We start from the raw sequence: 20,342 nt of genomic DNA on the forward strand, positions 1-20,342 counted from the left end.
ATAGCATAGCCTAATTGTGTGGTAGAAGGGAATGGATTTAGTACATCAAGATGTATTAAATCTGCTAAATAAATAGTTTATGTGGTGCTTAACCACATCGTCTCACGCTCCTGGGAAACTTTCCATGTGTGGTTGAGCATCATAAAGATGTTTTCTGATGTGTACATTTAATCTTGTTTCTCAGATATGAGCTATTACACCAAACAAAAAGGGTTTCAGTATGTTGAATTTACTGTGTAATTTTATTTGGAAATGAGTCTTTAAACTTGCAAAATGAGCTACTGAATATTAAGATTAACCGGTGTGAACCTGGCCCAGAGAGACACCCCTTCCCTCCATTCCCCAGCACTACCCAAAGTTGTTCCATATTTGCACATATAATGATTTTATGAGTACACCTCAGCCAGGTTAGCGACAAGCAGCAGACATCCACTAGTCTCAAGAAGATGTAATTTTCTGAAGGCAGAATGCAAGGCAGAGGAGACAGGAAGGCATTACATCCACATGTCCCGTCTCCTTTGAACAGCTGCTAACTGTGTTAGTGGTACCCGAATCTGATCACACCTGTCTTCACCTGTCTGTGCTGGGACAAGGGCAGGGCAGTGTGTTATGCAGGACCTGGATCGCTCCTGGCTTTCATCCAAACCCTGTTTTTCTTGAGGAATCTCCTGAAGGGAATACCAGCCACCACGCTGCTTGTACCTACCTGGCTGGTTTTGAGTAACGTGAGAGTTGACCGTCTGTGCACCAAATAATCAAACCCAGAAAAAAGAGAAGGATGTGGTAGGAAAACCGGTTCTGCCCTCTGATGTCTTATCCATTTGCTGGTGGTAGAGCTGGGCTGCCTCCCGGCTGCATTGTGTATCACTTGTTTCAGTTAAACCAGATCACCAGCACCCCGGCTGCGTTTCTCAAAACCAGGCTGAAGCAGGTCCTTGCCCTGAAGTAGTTTCTGCCCCCTCCTGTCCCCTTCCTCCTAATTCTATTTTTCTTACTGAACAGGCCTTATTTAAGCTCAATGAGTGCAGGTCTCTTGAACTCTGAGCCTCTTTTAGGGAGGTGTGATTTCTGCAGGGTGAGACCCAAGGACGCGTGTTACACCGTTGTTCTTTGCTTTCTGACTTGCAGGCAGGGGATACTGCGCTCCATGTAGCTGCTGCTCTCAATCACAGGAAGGTGGTTAAGCTGTTGCTGGAGGCAGGGGCTGACACATCTGTTGTCAACAATGTAAGCAGCACAGAGTTTTGTTGGTAACTTATATTAATGCAGACTCCCTTCAATGCTCTTTGTAGCGCTGGTAGAAAGTAATTTGGGTGTTAGAGCTGAATTAAATTGGGGTAAATGAAAGCAGTTAACTTCACTCTTGTGCACAGAGCATGTACTAACTTTGGGTGGAGAAATCCCACATTTCCAGGGGCTTCTGTTTGGAAGGAAATGCCATTTTCTTTTTCCTCTCAGGCAGGTCAGACCCCTCTAGAGGTTGCCAGACAGCACAATAACCCTGAGGTTGCACTCCTCCTCACTAAATCATCACAGGTACGTTACAGATCTTCCCCAGTACACACATACACTTGGAGCCGAGTCCAGTTAACCTTGAGAAGTCACATCCTCTTCTGCTGTGAAAGGTGCCTGTGTTTCTGCTGGCACTGTGTGCTGGCCTCGGGTATGTTGATGTGGAGCTTTTCAGCCCCCAAGCCCAGCAAGGTGTGCAGATTAAGCCTCCACAGCATTAAGCGCTGTCAGAGATCCCACTGGCCTGACTGGCAGAGGATGGAGCAGCCAGAGGCACTTGTTTGCCATTGTGGCCCAGGGGTTAGAAAGCTACCCTGTACCCTAAAGTTCCTGGGTTGTGTTGCTCTGCTGCCTGCTTCAGGCATCTCTCATCCTCGTTGCACTGGAAGATGCTTAGAAATGGGGACAAAATGTCCTGTTTGTACTGTGCTGCTGCATGTGAAACGCTGCAATGCTCTTCGGGTCAGAAGGCACATGGTAGGGCTCTCTATTCTGGTATGAGACAAAGTGCGGTTGCTGCCCTGCTCCTCTTTGTTACCTCTGAGTGAAAAGGGCTGGGCTTGGCTTGGCAACCAGCTGGAGGACACAGGAGGTGCTTACCTCTCCAGGGAATTGCAAAGTGTCCTTACAGACTTGCCTTAGTGGTGGTGTGTTTTCACAGCTATTGGCACCCATGGTGCTTGGCCCATCAGTGTTCATCTGGCAACACATTCTCCTTTATCCATTGCCTTTCAGACAGAGGTGAAAAGGGTATTACTCTATTACTTGGCTTCTGTGGTAAGAAAGAGCATGACATCACTGAGTAACAGTGTGGTCTGTCTTCAGGTCTCACGCTTTAACCGTGGAAGAAGCCTGAGGAAGAAGAGAGAGAGACTGAAGGAGGAAAGGCGAGCTCAGTCAGTACCACGAGATGAAGTGGTACAGAGCAAGGTATAGCTCTACGTTACCAGCTGCGTCTCCTGTGAGGGGGGATTGTAAATTCCATCAGGACCAAAGCTCTTTGGAGCCATCACTTGTGCATGAACACAGCAGCTGTCTGAGGCAGTCTGTGGTGCTGTGCTGCTAAAGGGTTGCTCACTCATGTGTGCAGAGCAGCTTAAAACTGGGCAACTGAAGAAAAGGCACCTTTTCTCCATCTATGCAAACACTCTGAACTCCCTGTCTTTGCTTCAAGCAGGGTAGCATCTCAGCTGCTGATGACACACCGAGCAGTGACCAGCCACCACAGAAGAAGAGTGATCTGAAGGATGAACCCCAGTCAACCTCACCTGATCTCAAAGGGAAAAAGAGTAAAAAGAAAAAGCCAAAGGAAAAGGTATGAGTAGGTTTAAAACAGCAGAGGGAAGGGATAATTGTTGAGCAATAGTTCTGTTGTCCCGTGTGTTGGCGAGTCAGGGCAGCAGGCCTGCCATGCTCATGGGCAGAGGTAGTAGTCTTCAGACAGAAACAGATTGTGTAATTGTCACGATGGGTTTGTCCTGTTCCCACCATGGGGCTCATAAATGGGGCAAACGTTGTATGTATTTCCTGCAGATCTTGGCACTCTCAGACCCCATCTCCCCAGCCGATCAGCAGACACTCCCTCGGGCCCAGCAAAACGTGCCTAAGCGCAGAAGTAAGCATCACTGCTTCTCTCCACCGCCTCCCCACGAGGTCCGAGCCTACCAGCTCTACACGCTTTACCGAGGGAAGGATGGGAAGGTGATGCAGGTGAGCTGGATACTGCCCTCCTGAAGCGGGATGTCGGAAGCAGCGCTCGGGACACTGGTAGCTAACAGATAGAGAATGTGCTCAACTAACTGCATTCTGGGGGGTACGGAATCATGACTGTGGGTTTGTTTTCCTTGTTTGGGCTTCAGCAGCATTTTGGCCTGAAGTCTGATAAACAATAGTCTGGGTTTGTGTGTGTCAAAGAAGATATACTTCAATAGTTTTGATTTGCAGAGTATTTCCTTTTTGGAGATAGTGTGACCAGTGAGTGGAAACAACATTGGAACTTTGATGATGCACTTTGAAATACTGAGATGGCAAAGGCCTTTTCTAAGGAGAGTAACTGAGAACAGTGGGTGAGCACTGAAGCTCACTAAACCAAGAGCTTAAGCACTTTTCTTTCTGTTTATTGCAATGCATCTTTAGGAATTCTAGGATTACTGGAGGCAGGAGCTATACAGAAACTGATTCACAAATAAATCTGGAGTTACCAGCTCCTGGGCATCTATTCCAGCTTAGAGCCTGACAGTCATTTTATTATGCAACTATTTAACAGTACACATTTATTTAAAAAAAGGCATGAAACCAGCAAATTTCCCTGTAGACACTGTAAGTGTCCATATTATGTTCTTAATGTTGCCCTCCTGTACCTCTGGGATTTCAATCTTTCCATTTCCTTAGCTTCTTAGAGCCATCATCCAGCTCTCCTCTGTCCCTTGCTGTAGTTAAAAAATTCAGAGAGACTGAAGTTCTCTCAAGGCAGACTTCAGGAGGTTTTACCATCTCCCTGTGTAATGCTTGGAAAATTTCCAGACAGGCACTGCAGGATCATCCTAAGAGAGAATATGAATTATATGTCCTAAGAGAGATTATGAAAGCTCCTACACCAGGAGCTTTCATATGTTGAATGGAGTATTTCCTTGCCCCTGGGATCTGATGGTAGGAGATGGGCTGGTAGGAGAGACTTGGGGAGCAGGAAGAAAGGTGCAGAGAGCAGACAGGATTTGTGCACAAATATAATCAATTCACAAAGATTAGCTTAATAGAGCTAGACACCCTTACATAGTATTTCTTGAAATAAATGACACAGCTCTGTCTCGTCTGTCGTCTTTGATGTTCTCAGGCTCTGAAGAGCAGATTTTCTTGAGTACCTGTATTTCTGAAACTTTCTTTAGTGCTCAGCAAACCAATCACCTTCCCCTGCCAAGGGAATAACCCTCAATTTGTGAAACAGTACTGCAGGGCCAGAGGTGAGAGGGAAGGAGTCTCCTCTGTGGACAGATTCAGAGCAGCCGCTTTGGGCTCCTGACTTGCCTCTTGAAGGAGCAGATTCCAGCCTTCAGACTGCAGAGGAAGCCAAAGAGAATCAGCTGTCCTTTTGTAAGGGAGCCTTTTGAGACCACCTCCCTGAGAGATTTAAATGTGGTCATGCAGCTCCCCTTGCAGAAGCGCGTTGGGACTTGGGACAAGTGAGTCAAAGGCAGCGATGTGCACAGCAGGCAAGGGTCAGCTGAATGTCAGCAGGGTGAAGGCAGGCAGGAGCAGTGACACAGCACCAAAACAAACAGAAAGAGCACATTATTGTCATTAGGTTAGAAAACAAATGCACACAAAACCACACATGTCCACAAAACCTTTTTTTTGGTACAGTTCAGAACTGCAGCATGTGATGTGGGATCCCTTTACACAGCACACAGTACCGTGGCGTACATGAGCTGAGCTCATCGCTGCTTGTAGCCCCAGCGAAATCAACACTGCTGTGTGTTAGGCTGTGCCCATATAAATCATATCAAGCCTGTTCTAGTCTGTACTTTTCCCACTAATAGCCTGTTTGCTGAGCTACTTTAAGATGTTATCAGGAGTTTGAGATACAGCACATGGTACAGAAGAGCCCATAACTGGACTGGGGAGGCTTTCCAAGTTCACCAAGAGGACAGTGGGATGTAGCAAGTTAATGTATGACTCTTTTCAGGCACCGATAAATGGATGTCGTTGTGAGCCCCTGATAAATAAACTGGAGAATCGGCTGGAGGCAACAGTGGAAGAAATAAAAGCTGAGTTTGGGACAGTACAAGATAAGATGAATATTAAGCTGGGCCAGATGGAAACCAAAACTCAACATCAAGTAAGACTATGACCTGGAGGTCTGCTTGCCCATATGAAAACATATCCTAAGCTTAATGAACATTTTTGTTGCCATGATTCACTTAATTGCTTCTGTGTGGTAAAATGAACCTGAAATGTAATACTCTAGCCAGGGAACTGTGATATTCCACAGGGATCTAATGTTGAAAACTAGTCTTGCAAAACCCACATTTAATGTGTAAAGTGGCTTCTGGTGCTTTTTTAGACAATAAATCTAAACTGCTTGAGGCTGTAAGAGGGGAAATTTAAAGACAGAAGGCAGTCCTACAGCTCATCAGTTTATAATTGTAAAAATCCCTCTTGCTGAATTCTGCTTGCACTGAGATTCAAGATCCTCTAAATTATTTGTTGTTTTTAATGTAATTGTTATCCATCACTAATTCTGTGATTGAACCTTTTTGCAAGCTACATCTCATTGTTGTTGGCAGCAGTCCTAGAAATGAACAATGAAAGACAGACAGTACTTTGACTTACAAGGTTCACAGGTAGGGGGGAGGGTGGTTTGGTTTTTAACATGATCACCTCAGCTAAGTTACGGTGTGTTTCCCCCCACCCCAGCTCCGTGTTTTAGACAAGCTCATGGCTGAGCGGCTCTCGGCAGAGAGAACAGAGTGCCTTCACCGCCTGCAGCAGCACACCGAGCTGGAAAAGAAAGAGGGGGAGAAACAGCAGGTAGGGCTTGAACCAGCTACTCCCTGTTAGCCCAGATGGATCAGCTCAAGAGTTTCGCACCAGCAGGCAGAGGGAATATTGGCGACTTCTCTGCAAAAAGAGACAAAAGAGCTTCAAAGACCAAATTGTTCGCTGGTATCACCACCTTACTCTCTAAACCAACTTTATAAAGCTTTTGCATTAGAAATGGAGAGCGTGAAATCCCGTCTGTCTGTCATAATTTAATTTGGTGGTTCTGAAATATGGGATCTGTAACAAAATGTTCTTTTTTCCTAACAAAGTACTTTGCAAAAATTCCTACTACTAAATTTTTAAGTTGTGCTTTCAGCTTTAGCTTCATTAAAGGATGTCCATAGGAACATCTGCAAATGGTAACAAGACCAAGACCTGCATTGTTCCTTTTAACAACCACATGGTTGTGCCTGAATCTCTCCCTTCTTCTCTGTCTGATCTTTTTTCCCCTGTGCATTAAAAGGCTGAAGTTTTTGGCAACACTGGCAACACTGCACCATCTCCAAGCTGTATGCTACTGCCAGTAGGCAAGTTCTGTTCGTGTGCTTGTTTAACCAGCATGACAAGAATTAGCTGTTCCTATAGAGAACCAGCTCTTGCCCTTCTAGCTTCTGCAAAGAACTCACCATTAAAACATGCTAAGAAATGTGTGTTCATGTCCTGTTTGCTCTAATTGAAATTACTGGAAAAACTTGAGTTGGGCTTCACTAGATGTCCATGTGCAGAGAAGGGCCAGACCTAAATTCATGATGTCATATGAACGAGGGAGTAAAAGAGCTACTCATCATTTAAATGTTGACTGGCAAATGCCTCTGCATCTGACACTTACTAAGCACCTTTGTAATTTGAAAGCTGTTAGTGATTTATCATTTAGTGAGGGACTCATCTTTACCACCAGCAGAGGTTGGCAGTGGTATAAAGCAGTGTCCCGGAAGTGTCTAATTTGAATTCCACTCTTTAGAAAATGGCAGCTTTGACCACACGTGATGTTCCTTAGAAAGTACCATTGACTGCATAATTAAACAATCATCCCTGATCAGAGGACTTACTTAGATCTGAATGTGCTACTTCAAACACAACACTAAGAGGTGGTAGCTGGAACTAAGGAGGGTGCCTTTAATTCACTAATGCCTAGTTCTTCATCTTTTCTGATCTGCAGTCCTTTAAATATTCCCAGAGGCAGCACATGCATCTGTATAGGGAATCTTGAGCCCACAGACACTCAGCTTACTTCTCTTTGTCCTTGCCACATGTCCTCAGCAGCCCAGTAACTGTTGGAACTAATCACAGGATCATCTAATTACAGTCTCCTTCTCATAGATTTCCTTGGTCGATGAGCTGAAGACTTGGTGCATGTTGAAGATTCAGAATCTGGAGCTCAAGCTGTCTGGAGATTCCAGGTCATCAAGACCAAAATCAACTTTGTCCACTTGTGAGTCTCTCACTGAGACTCTGGATACTGAGAACAACCCCCACAGTGGCAAGGACTGTAAAGCCAACCAGCCTGTGCTGCAGTCAGAAGGCTCCCACCAGCATTCCTATATCACGCTTCCAAATAGCCCTCCGGAAGATGGGGGAAGGAGCAGAGGCCAGATGCCAGAACAGAACTTTGGCCAACATTTTTGCATTCAACAGGATGGTGCATCAGGTACATTATCAGGTACTTTGATGTCATACTGATGCAAAGGAGAGCTCATCAGCTGAAGGATACTTGTATTAATACCACAGACATTAATTCTGGCTGTGTGCTTTCCCCATCCCGTATGTCTTGGGGTTAGAATACACTCCAAGGCAGCTGCTGGGAATATTTTAAGACACAGTTCCCTTCACTGACTCTTCCTGATGCTTCCATGTCACTGTGTCTTTGAAGCCAAGTTCTCTGGTGCTCTGAATAATTCCGTTTTCTGAAATTCCTCCAGCTTCCCAGTCAGAATTGCTCCTACCCTGTTTTTTGGTGTGAAGTTGTGCAGATTATCCAAAAAGTCTACTGAAGGAAGGGTATTTAATGCTTTTCAGATGCATGGAACCTGTATCAGCAGGGTGCAGTGATGTGAACCTAAAATACTCCTTTCCCTTGAACCGAAGTCTTATTTAATTATTAGTTCCTTTGACAAGGACAAAAATAGCTGAGAACATTTCAGCCCAGTCAACGATCAGCATTTCAAGCCACCTCTCTGTGCTTGACCAGGGAAGCTTTTGATGTAAAAAGTAGAAGGGGAGACTGGCTGGGCCTCCACAGCCAAGGAGAATGCTATCAAAGCCCTTGGCTTCTGTAAAATACATTGTATATGCCCCCCCCAAACACTATGCAAAGTGAACAGACATGGGCATGAATACCCCATCAGACTAGAAATGCAGAAGAACAGAAGCATCAAAATGTGTTACCTTTGCAAAATTAGTGGGGCTTTAAGTTTTGTAGAAGCAGGGAGTTCATGAGTATCAGAAGATACAAACTACTTTAGGAATGTACCCTGGTCTTTGTTACACGTTCTTCTCATGGAGTCCTTTAATTGCTGTCAGTATGTAGTCCCCCAGCTGCAATGCAGTGCTCTCTGCCTGAGCCAGCTTTTCTCTTTTAATGACTCTATTGTATCACCTGACTGTGAAGATGTGATAAGGTAGGTAAGCCTCTACAGTGTACACACAGCAAGGTCCATGGGAAACTGCATCATGCATCAAACAGCAAGGATTTCTGTATGCCAAAATAAATGCCCAGAGCTTTCCTAAATATCTATGTATTTATTTTATTCTGTAGGTACAGAGCAACAGTTAATCACTGGTGGACCAGTTTCTTCTTCTGCCCCTGCTCAAGATGTCAGGCCAAAGGACAAAGCTGGGAGTGCCAGCACGTTTCACAAGCTCCAGCAGGAGCTGCCCTCGTCCGAGCTTTTGGGCTCTAAATTAAGACACGTTAAGGTTCAAGCTGCTTTGCAGCCCTTGACCGAACCTGCAAAGACTGAACCACGGAGTGGCTACTTCATTGACAAAGGAACGCAGACAAAGAAGTCCAGCAAAAGCGGGCAGTCAAGGCACAAAGCTGTGCACCACACCGGGGCACATCTGAGCCAAGAGCAGCAGCCCTCTGTCCTGCCTGCAGGACAGCCGCCTGCCCCTGCGCTCAGAGACACCTCTCAGGCCCTGGAGATAACGCAGTACTTCTTTGAGGCCGTTTCCACGCAGATGGAGAAGTGGTATGAACGGAAGATAGAAGAAGCCCGGTGCCAAGCGAACCAGAAAGCGCAGCAAGACAAAGCTGCACTCAAGGAGCACATTAAAAGCTTAGAAGAGGAGCTCAGCAAATTAAGGACTAAGGTACAGAAAGAGAGCTAGCGTCTACCAAGCAGGTAAAGACAAGCAACAGGACCCATTTTGGAACCTGCCATATGGGAATCTGGAGTACTGGTGTATATATGTATTTGTGGTGCCTGTTACATCCAAACAAAATCCTCTTTTTCAGGAGTAGGAACTGACTTTGGAGTTAGTTCTCCAGAACCAAGAAGAATTCATATGCAGACTGTACTGATGACAACGAGATGCTGCACATTCGTTCCTTTCTTTGTTAGTTCCAAGAATATGCTAAATATTGCACTCTCAATTTCCAGGTGCTGCTTGAACACAAACTGCGTTAGAAACCAAAACTGCTTTCTGAAAAGGGAATGTCCTTATTTCCAAATAGGTCATGTGTGGCTAGAGGGTTCCACTGGAGGCTACATGTAAATATGTGGTGATACCAATACTGAAATGAACCCAGGGTGTTTGAGAGAGCTTTTGACAGAATTCTTTAGTGATGAAGGGCTATTGATACTATTTTAGCCTCTCTCTAGTCAGTGGAGAGCAGCTACAGAACCAACTCCAATTACAAGCTCACACGGGTGACAGATGCAGGCTTCCAGCTGGGAGAGGCCAGGCTCTCACTGAGTAAGATACATCATATTAGGTACAGAGGCTTCTGTTGCCACTTTGCTTTTCTCTTGGTTTTACATTATTAAAAGCTAAGTTAGATTTGTCCTTTTTTAATGGAGTCCTGCTTGCAAAGCTCCTTGTGGTTACACAGTTGGTGGGGCTATACTTCAATAATCTGACAGAGAAGTTGTTTAGGGATGGCACATATTTTACCATAACCATGTTCTATTTGCTAGGTATGATTTTTATATAAATCTCTTCTTCAGTCAGCAAATGTCTGAATTCTCCACTACTAAAGAAGCTTGAGAAAGTCCTTTTATCTAGAGAAGTGAAAGCTTCTTTACTCAAATGTTTCTTTTTTTCCTACAGAGTCAGGATTTTCTCACACACCTTGCCCTTTGTTCCTCTCTCCCGTTTTCCCCTCCCTTGTATCTCTAAAAAGAGAGGCCCGGCCTTGGTGAATCTGCAGGTCTTAAGGACTGGATTCACAAATAGTCCCACAAAATAGAGCTCAACATCATCTTAAAGTTTTTACGGATGTGTTTTGTTATAAAATCAAAACTTACAATGGCCAGTGTTGCCCACGCTGACATACTCCAGATCAGCACTGTTGCATCTGCACTCCTTTAGGGCTTCCTCCTTGTCCCCCTGAGAAGGCTTCTGTTAGAAATGTAAGTTAATAGATCATGACAGAACAGTTGTTCAGAACCAGTTCAAACACCGGATAGTACTGTTATGCCAAGGAGAAGGGTATTCTTCTTTCTGTACTGAGGAGCCCTAAAATCAATACAAAATACTTCACAGTATTGAAGACACCACTGACTAATTAGTGATTAAGCTTTTGTCTTTTTAGCAGATGTATAAAGAAAAAAAAAATTGTATCATATAGCAATATTTTTAAAGTTCCTATTAATGCACTATCAAGACAAGAAAAGTGTATCTGCAGTTATGGAAGCACTAGTTTTATTGCTCTGACTTCTGTAGTCTAACCTAGACACTTCCATATGTTTACAGTTTTGTTTAAACTACTGTAGGAACGCAGAAGCATGCTATTTAAGTTTTGTATCATCTTGATAAAGTGAATGTTTTGCCAAGCGATTAAAATAAGTGTTGCTCAAAAGTCTGTGGTGCAGTGTTCTCTAGCAAGAGAAAATAGACAGAATCCCCTCAGTTGACTCAGAATGGGGAGCAGAAAATTGGACTTCAACTTCTCAGCTTTTGTGTTTGTGGCTATGAAACACAGGAACCAGTTCTACTGTCCATGCTGAGGGAGGCTGCAGGGGCTGACTGCCATTTGTTAGCTGCTGCACACACCCACCATTTCAGAAGTTAGGGGCACCGGGCTGAACGTGCAGATGATAGCACACAGTTCCTGAGCTTGCACAAGTACAAGGGAGACGGAAAGGCTATGGATTTAACCTAATCTGCTTCACACATGAACTGCAATACCAAGGTACCCATTGGAGCAGTAATTTAAGACAGTAACTTCACTGCAGAGTAAATTTTAGAGGTTTTCTGATGCTAACAAGCATACTATAAAATAAAGGGAGGCACCTTCTGCTAATTCCTTCCGTTCTACTACCCTTTGTAGTCACCCCTCCTTCAAAAAGGAGGAGCCAACTGTATGCTGGGTTGCATCAAAAGGAATGTGACCAGCAGGTTGAGAGAAGTGATTCTCCCCCTCTGCTCTTATGAGACCCCACCTGCAGTCCTGCATCCAGCTCAGGCTCCCAACACAAGAGGTATGTGCACCTGTTGGAGCAAGTCCTGAGGAAGCCACAAAGATGATCAGAGGGCTGTAGCACTTCTGTTAGGGAGACAGGCTGAGATTTGGGCTTGTTCAGCCTGGAGAAGGCTTCAGTGAGACCTTAAAGCAGCTTCCAGTACCTAAAGGGGGCTTACAATAAATCCGGAGAGGGACTTCTTACAAAGGCAGTAGTGTCAGGACAAAAGGGAATGGCTTTAAATTGACAGAGGGAAGATTCAGATTGCCCCATCCCTGGCAGTGCTCAAGGCCAAATTGGATGGGGCTTCAAGCAACCTGGTCTAGTGGAAGGTGTCCTTACCCATGGCAGGAGTTTGGAACCAAATGATCATAGAATCACAGAACAGTTAGGGTTGGAAAGGACATTAAGAACATCCAGTTCCAACCCTCCTGCCATGGGCAGGGACACCTCCCACTAAACCATGTCTCCTAAGGCTCTGTCCAGCCTGGCCTTGAACACTGCCAGGGATGGAGCATGATCTATAAGGTCCCTTCCAACCCAGAACATTCTGTTATTCTATGAGAACTACAGTAGTTGAAGGATTTCACAAAATACCTGTATTATCTACTTTTCTTCACAGCACACACTTGAGAGTATATATACTTACTCTAGCAGACTATACTTAAGACAGCTAAAGCCTTCTGGCAGGCAATTTTGTCTTGACAAGCCAACAACGCAGTGGAGATCATGGGCTGCAGCACTCATGGGGCACTCCCTGTCAAGAACTATTCCTGGTTATGAGGTCACAACCTAGAAACATACAAACTGGAGTCGAAGGAGTAATGCAGGCTCAGGGCTGTGAATGAAAAGCACTGTGGTGAGGCAGCAGGGAAAGTCTTGTAATTAAAGAGCAGAAATCAAACCGCTGGCTCAGGGGAAGGGGGAAGTTACATGTGAGAAACAGCTAACACTGATATGCTTGATTAGCCAAAATTCCTTTCTAAACAGCATTTTCTGGTAACATGAAGAATCAAGCCCCGACACACTAATGTTCAGTGTATTCTATCAGAAAACATTAACAAAATTTAGATTCTCAACAAAATGTTTAGACATAAGTTCAAAGGGTTCTGTCTATACAAACCTCAACTTTTTAGCAGCCTCACTGGTGGTCTGCAACACATCCTTTCCTGCAAAGCTAAATATGTAACTTTGAAGACCCTTTGTTTGGCTCTAGGAAGAAGCATTCTTCCTTCTCTCCCATAGCCTGGAGGGGCCATACTGGCCTGTCCCTTCGCCTGTGCCAGCAGTGGCACTTACCAACATGGTGGCACTTACCAGACTTGCTGTGAGGCTGTCCAGCTAGTAAGGGCAGGTGGCTTCTCAAATGAATTGTAATAGAGCGAGAGAGGGAAGAGTTCCTTTATCTCTTGAAACCACGACCTGAATTGCAAGCAAGTACCTGAGTACTGGATAGTCAGGTATGCAGCTACTTTTGTCTGGCTTTTTTATGCTGAGAGAATCCCAGACTCACCTTGGCATTTTTCATTTTAGAAAAAGAAGATAAACTGCAATTCACAGGGAGGTAAGAATGATTGCAAGCTAACAATTAAAAGTTGAGTAACGTAACGTTTGGAAAACCAGCCCACAATATCTGCAGTTAGTGTTTTCTGTCTGCAATTCTTCTTTATATTGACTTTTAAATACTAAAAGTTGAAGGTAATTCCTGTTAACTTGGTCATAACTGTTTCAGGGGATAAAATCACACATCTTCATATATAAAGACCTCCCCTTTTAAGTTTTATTCATTTAGGACTGAAAAACTATCTACACAGAAAACACTTGCTTTATGTTTTATCATGTTTATTTGCTTTGGGCCTATTTATTTATCCCCAATGTTCAGGGCCTTTTAATCCCAAATTTTGGTAAAAGTCCTTGGCACAGTACAGAAGGAGCTGTTGCCACTATAAATGTTAGCACTTAAGAACTGCCACAATAGAAAACAGACAAAATAATCTGTCTTATATTTATTTGCCATTTCCCTGGTGTAACACTGCTGCTGTAGTTTTGGTGCTTTCTGCTTTTCCCACAGCACATGCTACATCATCCATTCAGGCCTTTAAAATCCTTTTGTGTCTCAGTGATTTCCACATGGGAGGGTAGCCAAACTGAGATGAGAAAGGGGAATAAACAAAACCCCCACCATAGTGGATTCCACCTTCAAACATTACCAGGTTGCCAGCAAAGGCTGCTACTCTAACCACATTCTGGAAGAAATACTATACTTGTTCACAGCAGCTGAAAGTCCAGCTGTCAACAAACTAAGATCAGGATTTTGCTAGCTTAAGTGTTCTTTGAAGTTCCTGAAGTTGCATGTTGCCTTGAGTGATCATCATCCTGATGGCATCCTGTAAACCAAAATGCAATCTACTGAACCAAACATCTGTTCACAGTCCAGGTTTTACACAAGCACATGGATTTTAACACACTAAAACACGTACAATTCTTACCAGCACTATTGTGATCTGTTTTTTTTTTTTTTTGTGAAATTAATGCTATAATCACTGAGATGGTTAAAAACCAAGCGAACAAATGAATTAATTTAACAACAAGTTTGGGGGCTGGTGACAGCTTTGCTTTAAAACTCAGTTTGGAACTGGATTCAAACTTCTAATAGTGTTTTCTTTATGCCTGTGTGTCTACTGCCTTTACAGGCAAGCAGTGACAACTGCACAGAGGCATTATGCAGACAGGTGTTTGCACAGCAAGGGGATGTTTCAATGTTATTCTGATACAAGTCCTGTAATACTTTGTGTAATGCAGCCAGCAATACCTTGAGCACTGGCTAGAAAAAGGATCAAAGTATAAAGCGGAGGACAGTAGACATACAAGAAACGTGAAGGTTTCTGCATTTCATACATGCTTCCTAGACACAACCATCTAATTTGATTGTGTTCAGCTTGAAATTTAAGATTTAAAAAAGGTATAAAAAGTTTGACCATTAATGAGTACATTATTGTATTACTCCATACAATTTTTCTCATTTGTGGTTTGAGTAGGCAGCATTTGTTTGGGTTTTAGGTTTTAATTCCAGATTATTATCTGGAAATTAAGAGAAACATTACTACTGCCAGCAGGGGGATCGTATTTAGAGATGCTGAATTACGTCTTCATATAAATGTTCCTTAAGAGAGAACAGTACTAGGAAACCTCTTACCAGCCTGGAAGTGACACCTGTAACAACCCTTGTATGAACTGCAGGACAACACACTGATCATTCCCGAGGGCAGGCAGTCAGGGTTCGGGGTTCCCGATCCTCACCTCATCTGTAGCATCTTTATTTCTCCTGAACTCCTCCCTGGCCCAGTCTTTTAAATAGCGGCGATCTGCTTCAGCAGGGACCTCACGAATAGCCCTTAGGATCTTCCTGTATAACTGAAGAACCTGCTGTCGCCTCAGGAACTGGGAAGGAAAGAGGCAAGTCCATCCGCTGTCCCAAGACACTGGTGCGAGCTAAACCCTCCGAGACTTTGTGGGACATTCAACCACCACAGTTCCCCACCGCGCAGTACTGCCCGAGATCCCGGTCCATGAAGCTTCAATGTCATCGGAAGGGGCATTCCAAGCACGCTGCGGTGCCTCAGGCCAGCTGCACACATGCACAAGCAGCATTACGTACGTGGGCGAGACTCACCTCACCCCTCGGCCACCCGCCGCCGCGGCCCAGCCCACGCCTCCCGCCCACCGGCCACCTCCCTCAGCCTCGCTGCTGCCATTCGCCACCCAGGCCGGGGGCCCTGTCAGCACTGCGGCTGCCGGAGGCAACCTGAGCCGCCCGCCCGTACCTGCTTCAGGTTGAGCGCACCCGGCGGCAGGCGGCTGGCGGCCATGACGCGCAGCTCCGCCTCTCCCGCCGCCGCCGTGGCCGCCGAGCCCGCCCCCGGCGGGCGGGGCGCACCGGCCGCCATTTCCGCTGCCTCTGGCGGCGGGCTGCTCGCTGTGGGCAAAGGCGGAGCTTGTGCCCCAGAGCACCGGCGGAGGCTAGGGCCCCCCTGCACCCGCCCGGTGCCTGGAGGGCTGCGGGCAGCCGCGGACACCAGGACCCAGATGCAACAAACTGGAACAACAAACTATAACGTGCATTGGAAACAGATCCTTGCCATCTTAGCGGAACTTTCGGTTTCTAAACTATTTTCTCCAATGACTACAACTACGCAGTAAAAGTCTGAAGTGCACGCTCGTGAATCATCCGATGAACTAAAACCACCTACTTCCACAGGTAAATTTCCCAAAGCATGCAAGTATTTCAGCTCGCTTATGAGAGATCTAAAGCACCTTGGAAACACAGAACACGGTACCTGACATTTAACTGCTTATGGGGTAGAGCTCCCCTGTTCAGTCTGCGGTTCTGAAATGTGCTTATTGTGAATGAGCTGTGGCAAAGTGACACAAATAAAAGAAACAGCCTCCGGGTCTTATCGCTGCTGTGCCTCAGACCAGCCTCAGCAGTACTTCCAAGTGAGGTTTTTCTACCTAGGAGCCAGTGAGAACATTCACATCTTTGGGCATGCACCCATGTTTCCAGCTGCTTCCTGAGCAACTCCTGCACCACACTTAGAATGAGACACCTCCGATTTTTGTACACAAAGACCAGGGGCATTTAAAGTTTCCTTCAGGTTTCCTTTGAGAGAAGTCACAAAGACTGGACCCTGAATCAAATGGCATTATCCTCATGAAAGGAAGAGGGGTGTTGACATTACATAAACCACAATACATTTTCATATGGAACTTTGTGCACTGCTAGAGAATGCACAGCATTTTCCATCAGGCAAATTTATTCAAGCTGTGATCAACTGGAAGAACAGACATCATAATTACAAACAGTGGTACCTCTCTTTATTAGTCCAGACAATATAAGATGCATAGCTTTTGAAATGAACAATCATGTCCATGCTCTTAAAACATCAGATTAACGAAAGGTCCTCAATGTCTGCCTTGGACAGAGGGGCAAACATCACAGTGTAAACTTGATAAGATAAAGATGATTGTATGGCATTATTCTCCTGTTGGTATTGTCAGACAAAAATCAGCAATAATTAAGTAGGATGTGTTAGACTGCAAAATAGTTTCAGGTTTTCAAGTACTTGTTTTTTGGTTGTTTAAAACCATCTGCTTCCCCCAGCTCCTTCCCAGAGAGGCACCCACCACATGGATGAAGCTAAAGAATGCTTTTTTGCAAAGACACCTGAAGTTCTTCTAAGGCAGAACTGCCTTAGAAGCAATACCGTTTTTTCTTATTGCAACAGACAGTGGCAGCAATAATATAACTGCTGTGAACATTACACAAAAATATTTTTTAGAAGTAATAAGTTATTACAAGAGAAGTTGAAAAGTTTTGCATTATTTTTGAGAACAGGCAATGAAAGATGATGGTCTCACCATTGCACAACCGTCCTCTTCACAAATGTGGAAGAATGCCTCAAGCACTTTGTTCTTAGGCAGTCTGACCTGCCAGAGGGCAGCTACTGCACATTAATCCTAGCTATAAAGAGGCTTTATGAACTCCGTGATGAAGTGCCGCTTCACCTATGTCAGCGGCTTAGCAGCAATCAGGTACTGACGTTATCTACAAAGTCTACAAAGTGTCTGAGGCAGTCACCAGCTCAAACCACTGTCTGAGTGCATCACTGAGAGTTTCTGGAAGCGCATTCACATCCCTAAGGATCATGTAGAATGGGAAGGGGAATTCTTCCATGTAAGATCTGATTTCAGGCAATTCCCCAGGACCTTTGAATATAGGTACTTTAATGTCCAAAATGGAATCCTGTGAAAAGAAAAAATTATGTTACTACTTCAAATAATTTTAATTCCTCCTCTGTTAAATCAGAAGTTAATAAGAGAGTTCTAAGATTAAAAGCCATAAGTGTCTGATGGCAAATCAAACCAAAGCATCTAAGTGCTTTTGCCCTTTTAGATAAACGCTCTAATCATCAAATTACAGGCCAGAAGAGACTAATCTTAAGTTTCTGCAAAACTAAGTTCCATAAATAAATCCCATCTTTCCTTAGTATTTTATGATTTGACTTTACTTAAGCACTTCAGTTTTATACATGTGATGCCTTCCCGACACTGTAAGCTCCCGTCATCTGTAAGCTCTTTAGGGCTGAGCTCAACTTGTATCTGTGCAGTGATACAAGATTCTTTTGCAAATTATAATATTTGAGTACTACAAAGACAAAAATCAGATTAAACCCCAGCTGTGCTGCTTGTAAAGTAACTTCTCAGTTGCCCAGCATAGCAGCTCAGAAAATTAATACAGTTTATGAACAACACATTTCACTGTCCAGAATTTTCACTTGACATTACAGCCAAATTTCATTTGAACCTTGCAACTGTCAGCAACAGAACTGGTGGTACCCAGCTTTCCCAGTTCAGGTGCTAAATAACTCTCCTGTACTCCTTTCAGTCTAATGTTTACTTACATTGGCTCCAACTGCCATTTCAAATGGAGACTGCTGTCAGACATGATCAATTTGAATCAAAACTGAGATGGAACAAAGCATCTCTATAACTCTGAATCTGTCAACCTGCCAGCTCCTTCTCTGGTGGCCAAAATCTACAACCTTTACATTTGAAGACAGGACCTCTTAGCTAGCCTTCCTGTGGCATGGAAGCCAATCTTTCTTCTTTTTAATACAAAAGGGATTAAGAATCACAGGAGGGAGAAATCACAAAAGATCTGACAGACATGAAAAACTGAAATTGAGCTCAATATCTTTGACCTCTGAAAAAGATAAGATAGCTGTATAGCACTACAAAAAGACAAGAAAAAGATTTGTATCAGTTTCTCATTCACTGCAGTTGAATACTTCTCCATTGTTCATTGACTTACCCGGGAATTAGGATTGTCCAACACTACAAAAATGACAAAGATATGGGCATTCTGAGCTGCTTGAACTGCTGCTGTCACTCGTTCCTTGCCTTCCAAGAAAAGGCCTCTTCCATCAGATACAATCAAAAGCAGCTGTGCTGTTTCTGAGCACAAAGAACATTTAAAATTACAGTAAGTTAAGAGTAATCCGTTTAAAGGGCAAAAAAGAGTATTTTGCCTTGCGGGTATAATGGAAAGATGATTATTCCTAATGAAATTAAGTCTTTAGCAAAGAGAATTCTGACTTAACATTAAGCTGCAGTTACCAGTAGGTCAAGAAAGAAAGTTTTTTTCCCCACGGTGTGAAACCATTGGGAATAATGGAAAAAAAAAAGCCCCAGTCCATCAGTACCATAATCAAGGATGAAAGGCGTGGAAAATACCTAATGAACTTAGTCATGGCCTTGTCTTTCATGCCTCGTAATTGCCTACTGGCTGAATTACAAGAGTCCAGCCACTAGATCATTACCTCAGTAAAGCAGCAATGAAACAAGAGTCCAAATCTATTCCTCCTATTCCTCCAGAAGCAGGTACTTATGGGTGCATCTGTGTTAGCATTTCACCTTGGACTGTGCTTCTGAAACGTGTTTCCCTCTTGTCCCTGCTTTAATGGGCTTGGCTTCCATAAGAGGAGTCTTGAACTTCCCCAAGTAAGTTATTTTTGGAGGAAATTAATCCAAAAGATGAGTTTCATAGGCACAGTCAAGGCAGTACAAGCACTACAGCGCATTCTGCCTCTGGGACCAGACCAGCTAGTTTGAAGTAAACCTCCTAAAACTTACACAGCACAGATGTTCCTCAGAACTGGCCATTTTCTGGTGGCATGTTACTTGACCCAAGTTGCCCCCAGAGATACATCCCTCTAAAGGTACATTCTAACTAAGTTATGCATCTATCATCTTTTAATTACAAGGTAAATCACAGTAATTACTGTCAGGAATGCAAGCCCCTCTCTCCTGTTTCCCCTGCAGCTTAATGGCTAGGGGAGGGATGTAGAACGCTTCCTCCTTTTCCGCAGACAGGCCCCAGATATGACAGTGCTTGGTCTTTTTTACAAAAGGGGTGATGTATCCTACTGCCTTGTCTTGTGGTAGCTGCCTGATTCTAGGGAGCTGATTGCTGCTCCATCCCAGCCTAGTTCAAGACTGGAAGCTGCTCTTGCTCAGAATATTCTGACAGCCTGGCGAACGAGCTGTGGATTATAAATCCCAGATTGTCCATTTCTTGGAGTACTTCAAGAACTTTTTTCAAATCTGGGTGCCACCATGATAAGCTTTTAACTACAACAAAGCAGCCTTTTATGCTAACTATGGGTCAGCCACGAGGTGACAAGCCTTCCAGCTTTTCTGGGAAATTTGAGCAGCTCATGACCTAAACTTGCCCTACAGTGAAAGGCAGGTAGGAGGCAAACACTCTCCTCAGAACAGTGTGCTTCTGGACACCTACAGAAGCCAGGCTCTCAAACAGAAGTGCCTAGGGAGTCAGGGTCACTAGGGAGCTGGACAATGCTCTAAAGCAGGCATAGTCTAGCACTTAAAAATTATCTGGAAACATGACATAAAAGGAGGCAGGTAGGGTACGCCTTTTTAAAAAGCCTTAAACAACATTTCCATGAATTACTGACAAAGTAGGTATTTTTGGGGTTTTGAACTGAATTTCAACCAAACATTCATTTTGACAAAGCAAAACCTAAGCTCTAAGGTAAGAGATGTCTCATTGCTAGGAGTCTTTCTGGCAGGATATTGCTTCAGGAT

The 20,342-nt window shown here is 44.2% G+C and overlaps 3 protein-coding genes and 1 long non-coding RNA gene across 4 annotated transcripts in view; 1 reads left to right on the forward strand and 3 right to left on the reverse strand.

Moving 5' to 3' along the window:
- The window catches only part of ANKRD6 (ankyrin repeat domain 6), a 95,424-nt gene extending 84,350 nt beyond the window's left edge, over positions 1-11,074 (forward strand). The window contains exons 11-19 of the mRNA XM_062608391.1: positions 1,129-1,227; positions 1,459-1,536; positions 2,338-2,442; positions 2,690-2,827; positions 3,046-3,222; positions 5,195-5,347; positions 5,926-6,039; positions 7,372-7,711; positions 8,807-11,074. Of these exons, the coding sequence (XP_062464375.1) occupies positions 1,129-1,227; positions 1,459-1,536; positions 2,338-2,442; positions 2,690-2,827; positions 3,046-3,222; positions 5,195-5,347; positions 5,926-6,039; positions 7,372-7,711; positions 8,807-9,381 (1,779 nt within the window). The 3' untranslated portion in view covers positions 9,382-11,074. The remainder of the gene's footprint in view (positions 1-1,128; positions 1,228-1,458; positions 1,537-2,337; positions 2,443-2,689; positions 2,828-3,045; positions 3,223-5,194; positions 5,348-5,925; positions 6,040-7,371; positions 7,712-8,806) is intronic.
- Positions 224-2,495, reverse strand: LOC134158455 (uncharacterized). The gene is made up of 2 exons (XR_009962769.1): positions 1,387-2,495; positions 224-1,294 (listed from the first exon to the last, which is right to left on the reverse strand). It is a non-coding gene; the product is annotated as an uncharacterized LOC134158455 (long non-coding RNA).
- A 2,429-nt stretch (positions 11,075-13,503) lies between the features above and the next one.
- Positions 13,504-15,646, reverse strand: LYRM2 (LYR motif containing 2). The gene is made up of 3 exons (XM_062608375.1): positions 15,503-15,646; positions 14,979-15,119; positions 13,504-14,065 (listed from the first exon to the last, which is right to left on the reverse strand). Exons 1-3 carry the CDS (start codon positions 15,623-15,625, stop codon positions 13,985-13,987), a joined length of 345 nt encoding a protein of 114 aa, XP_062464359.1. The 5' UTR covers positions 15,626-15,646; the 3' UTR covers positions 13,504-13,984.
- Positions 15,647-16,531: 885 nt separating this feature from the next.
- The window catches only part of MDN1 (midasin AAA ATPase 1), a 105,380-nt gene continuing 101,569 nt past the window's right edge, over positions 16,532-20,342 (reverse strand). Inside the window, exons 101-102 of the mRNA XM_062608389.1 lie at positions 18,550-18,692; positions 16,532-17,481 (exon numbers count right to left, since the gene is read on the reverse strand). Coding sequence (XP_062464373.1) covers positions 17,293-17,481; positions 18,550-18,692 — 332 coding nt within the window. The 3' untranslated portion in view covers positions 16,532-17,292. The remainder of the gene's footprint in view (positions 17,482-18,549; positions 18,693-20,342) is intronic.

The sequence above is a fragment of the Pezoporus occidentalis genome, unplaced genomic scaffold (genome assembly GCF_034315485.1).
Source record: "Pezoporus occidentalis ecotype Australia unplaced genomic scaffold, CSIRO_AGI_Poc_V1 ctg13, whole genome shotgun sequence".
NCBI classification, from domain to species: domain Eukaryota; kingdom Metazoa; phylum Chordata; class Aves; order Psittaciformes; family Psittacidae; genus Pezoporus; species Pezoporus occidentalis.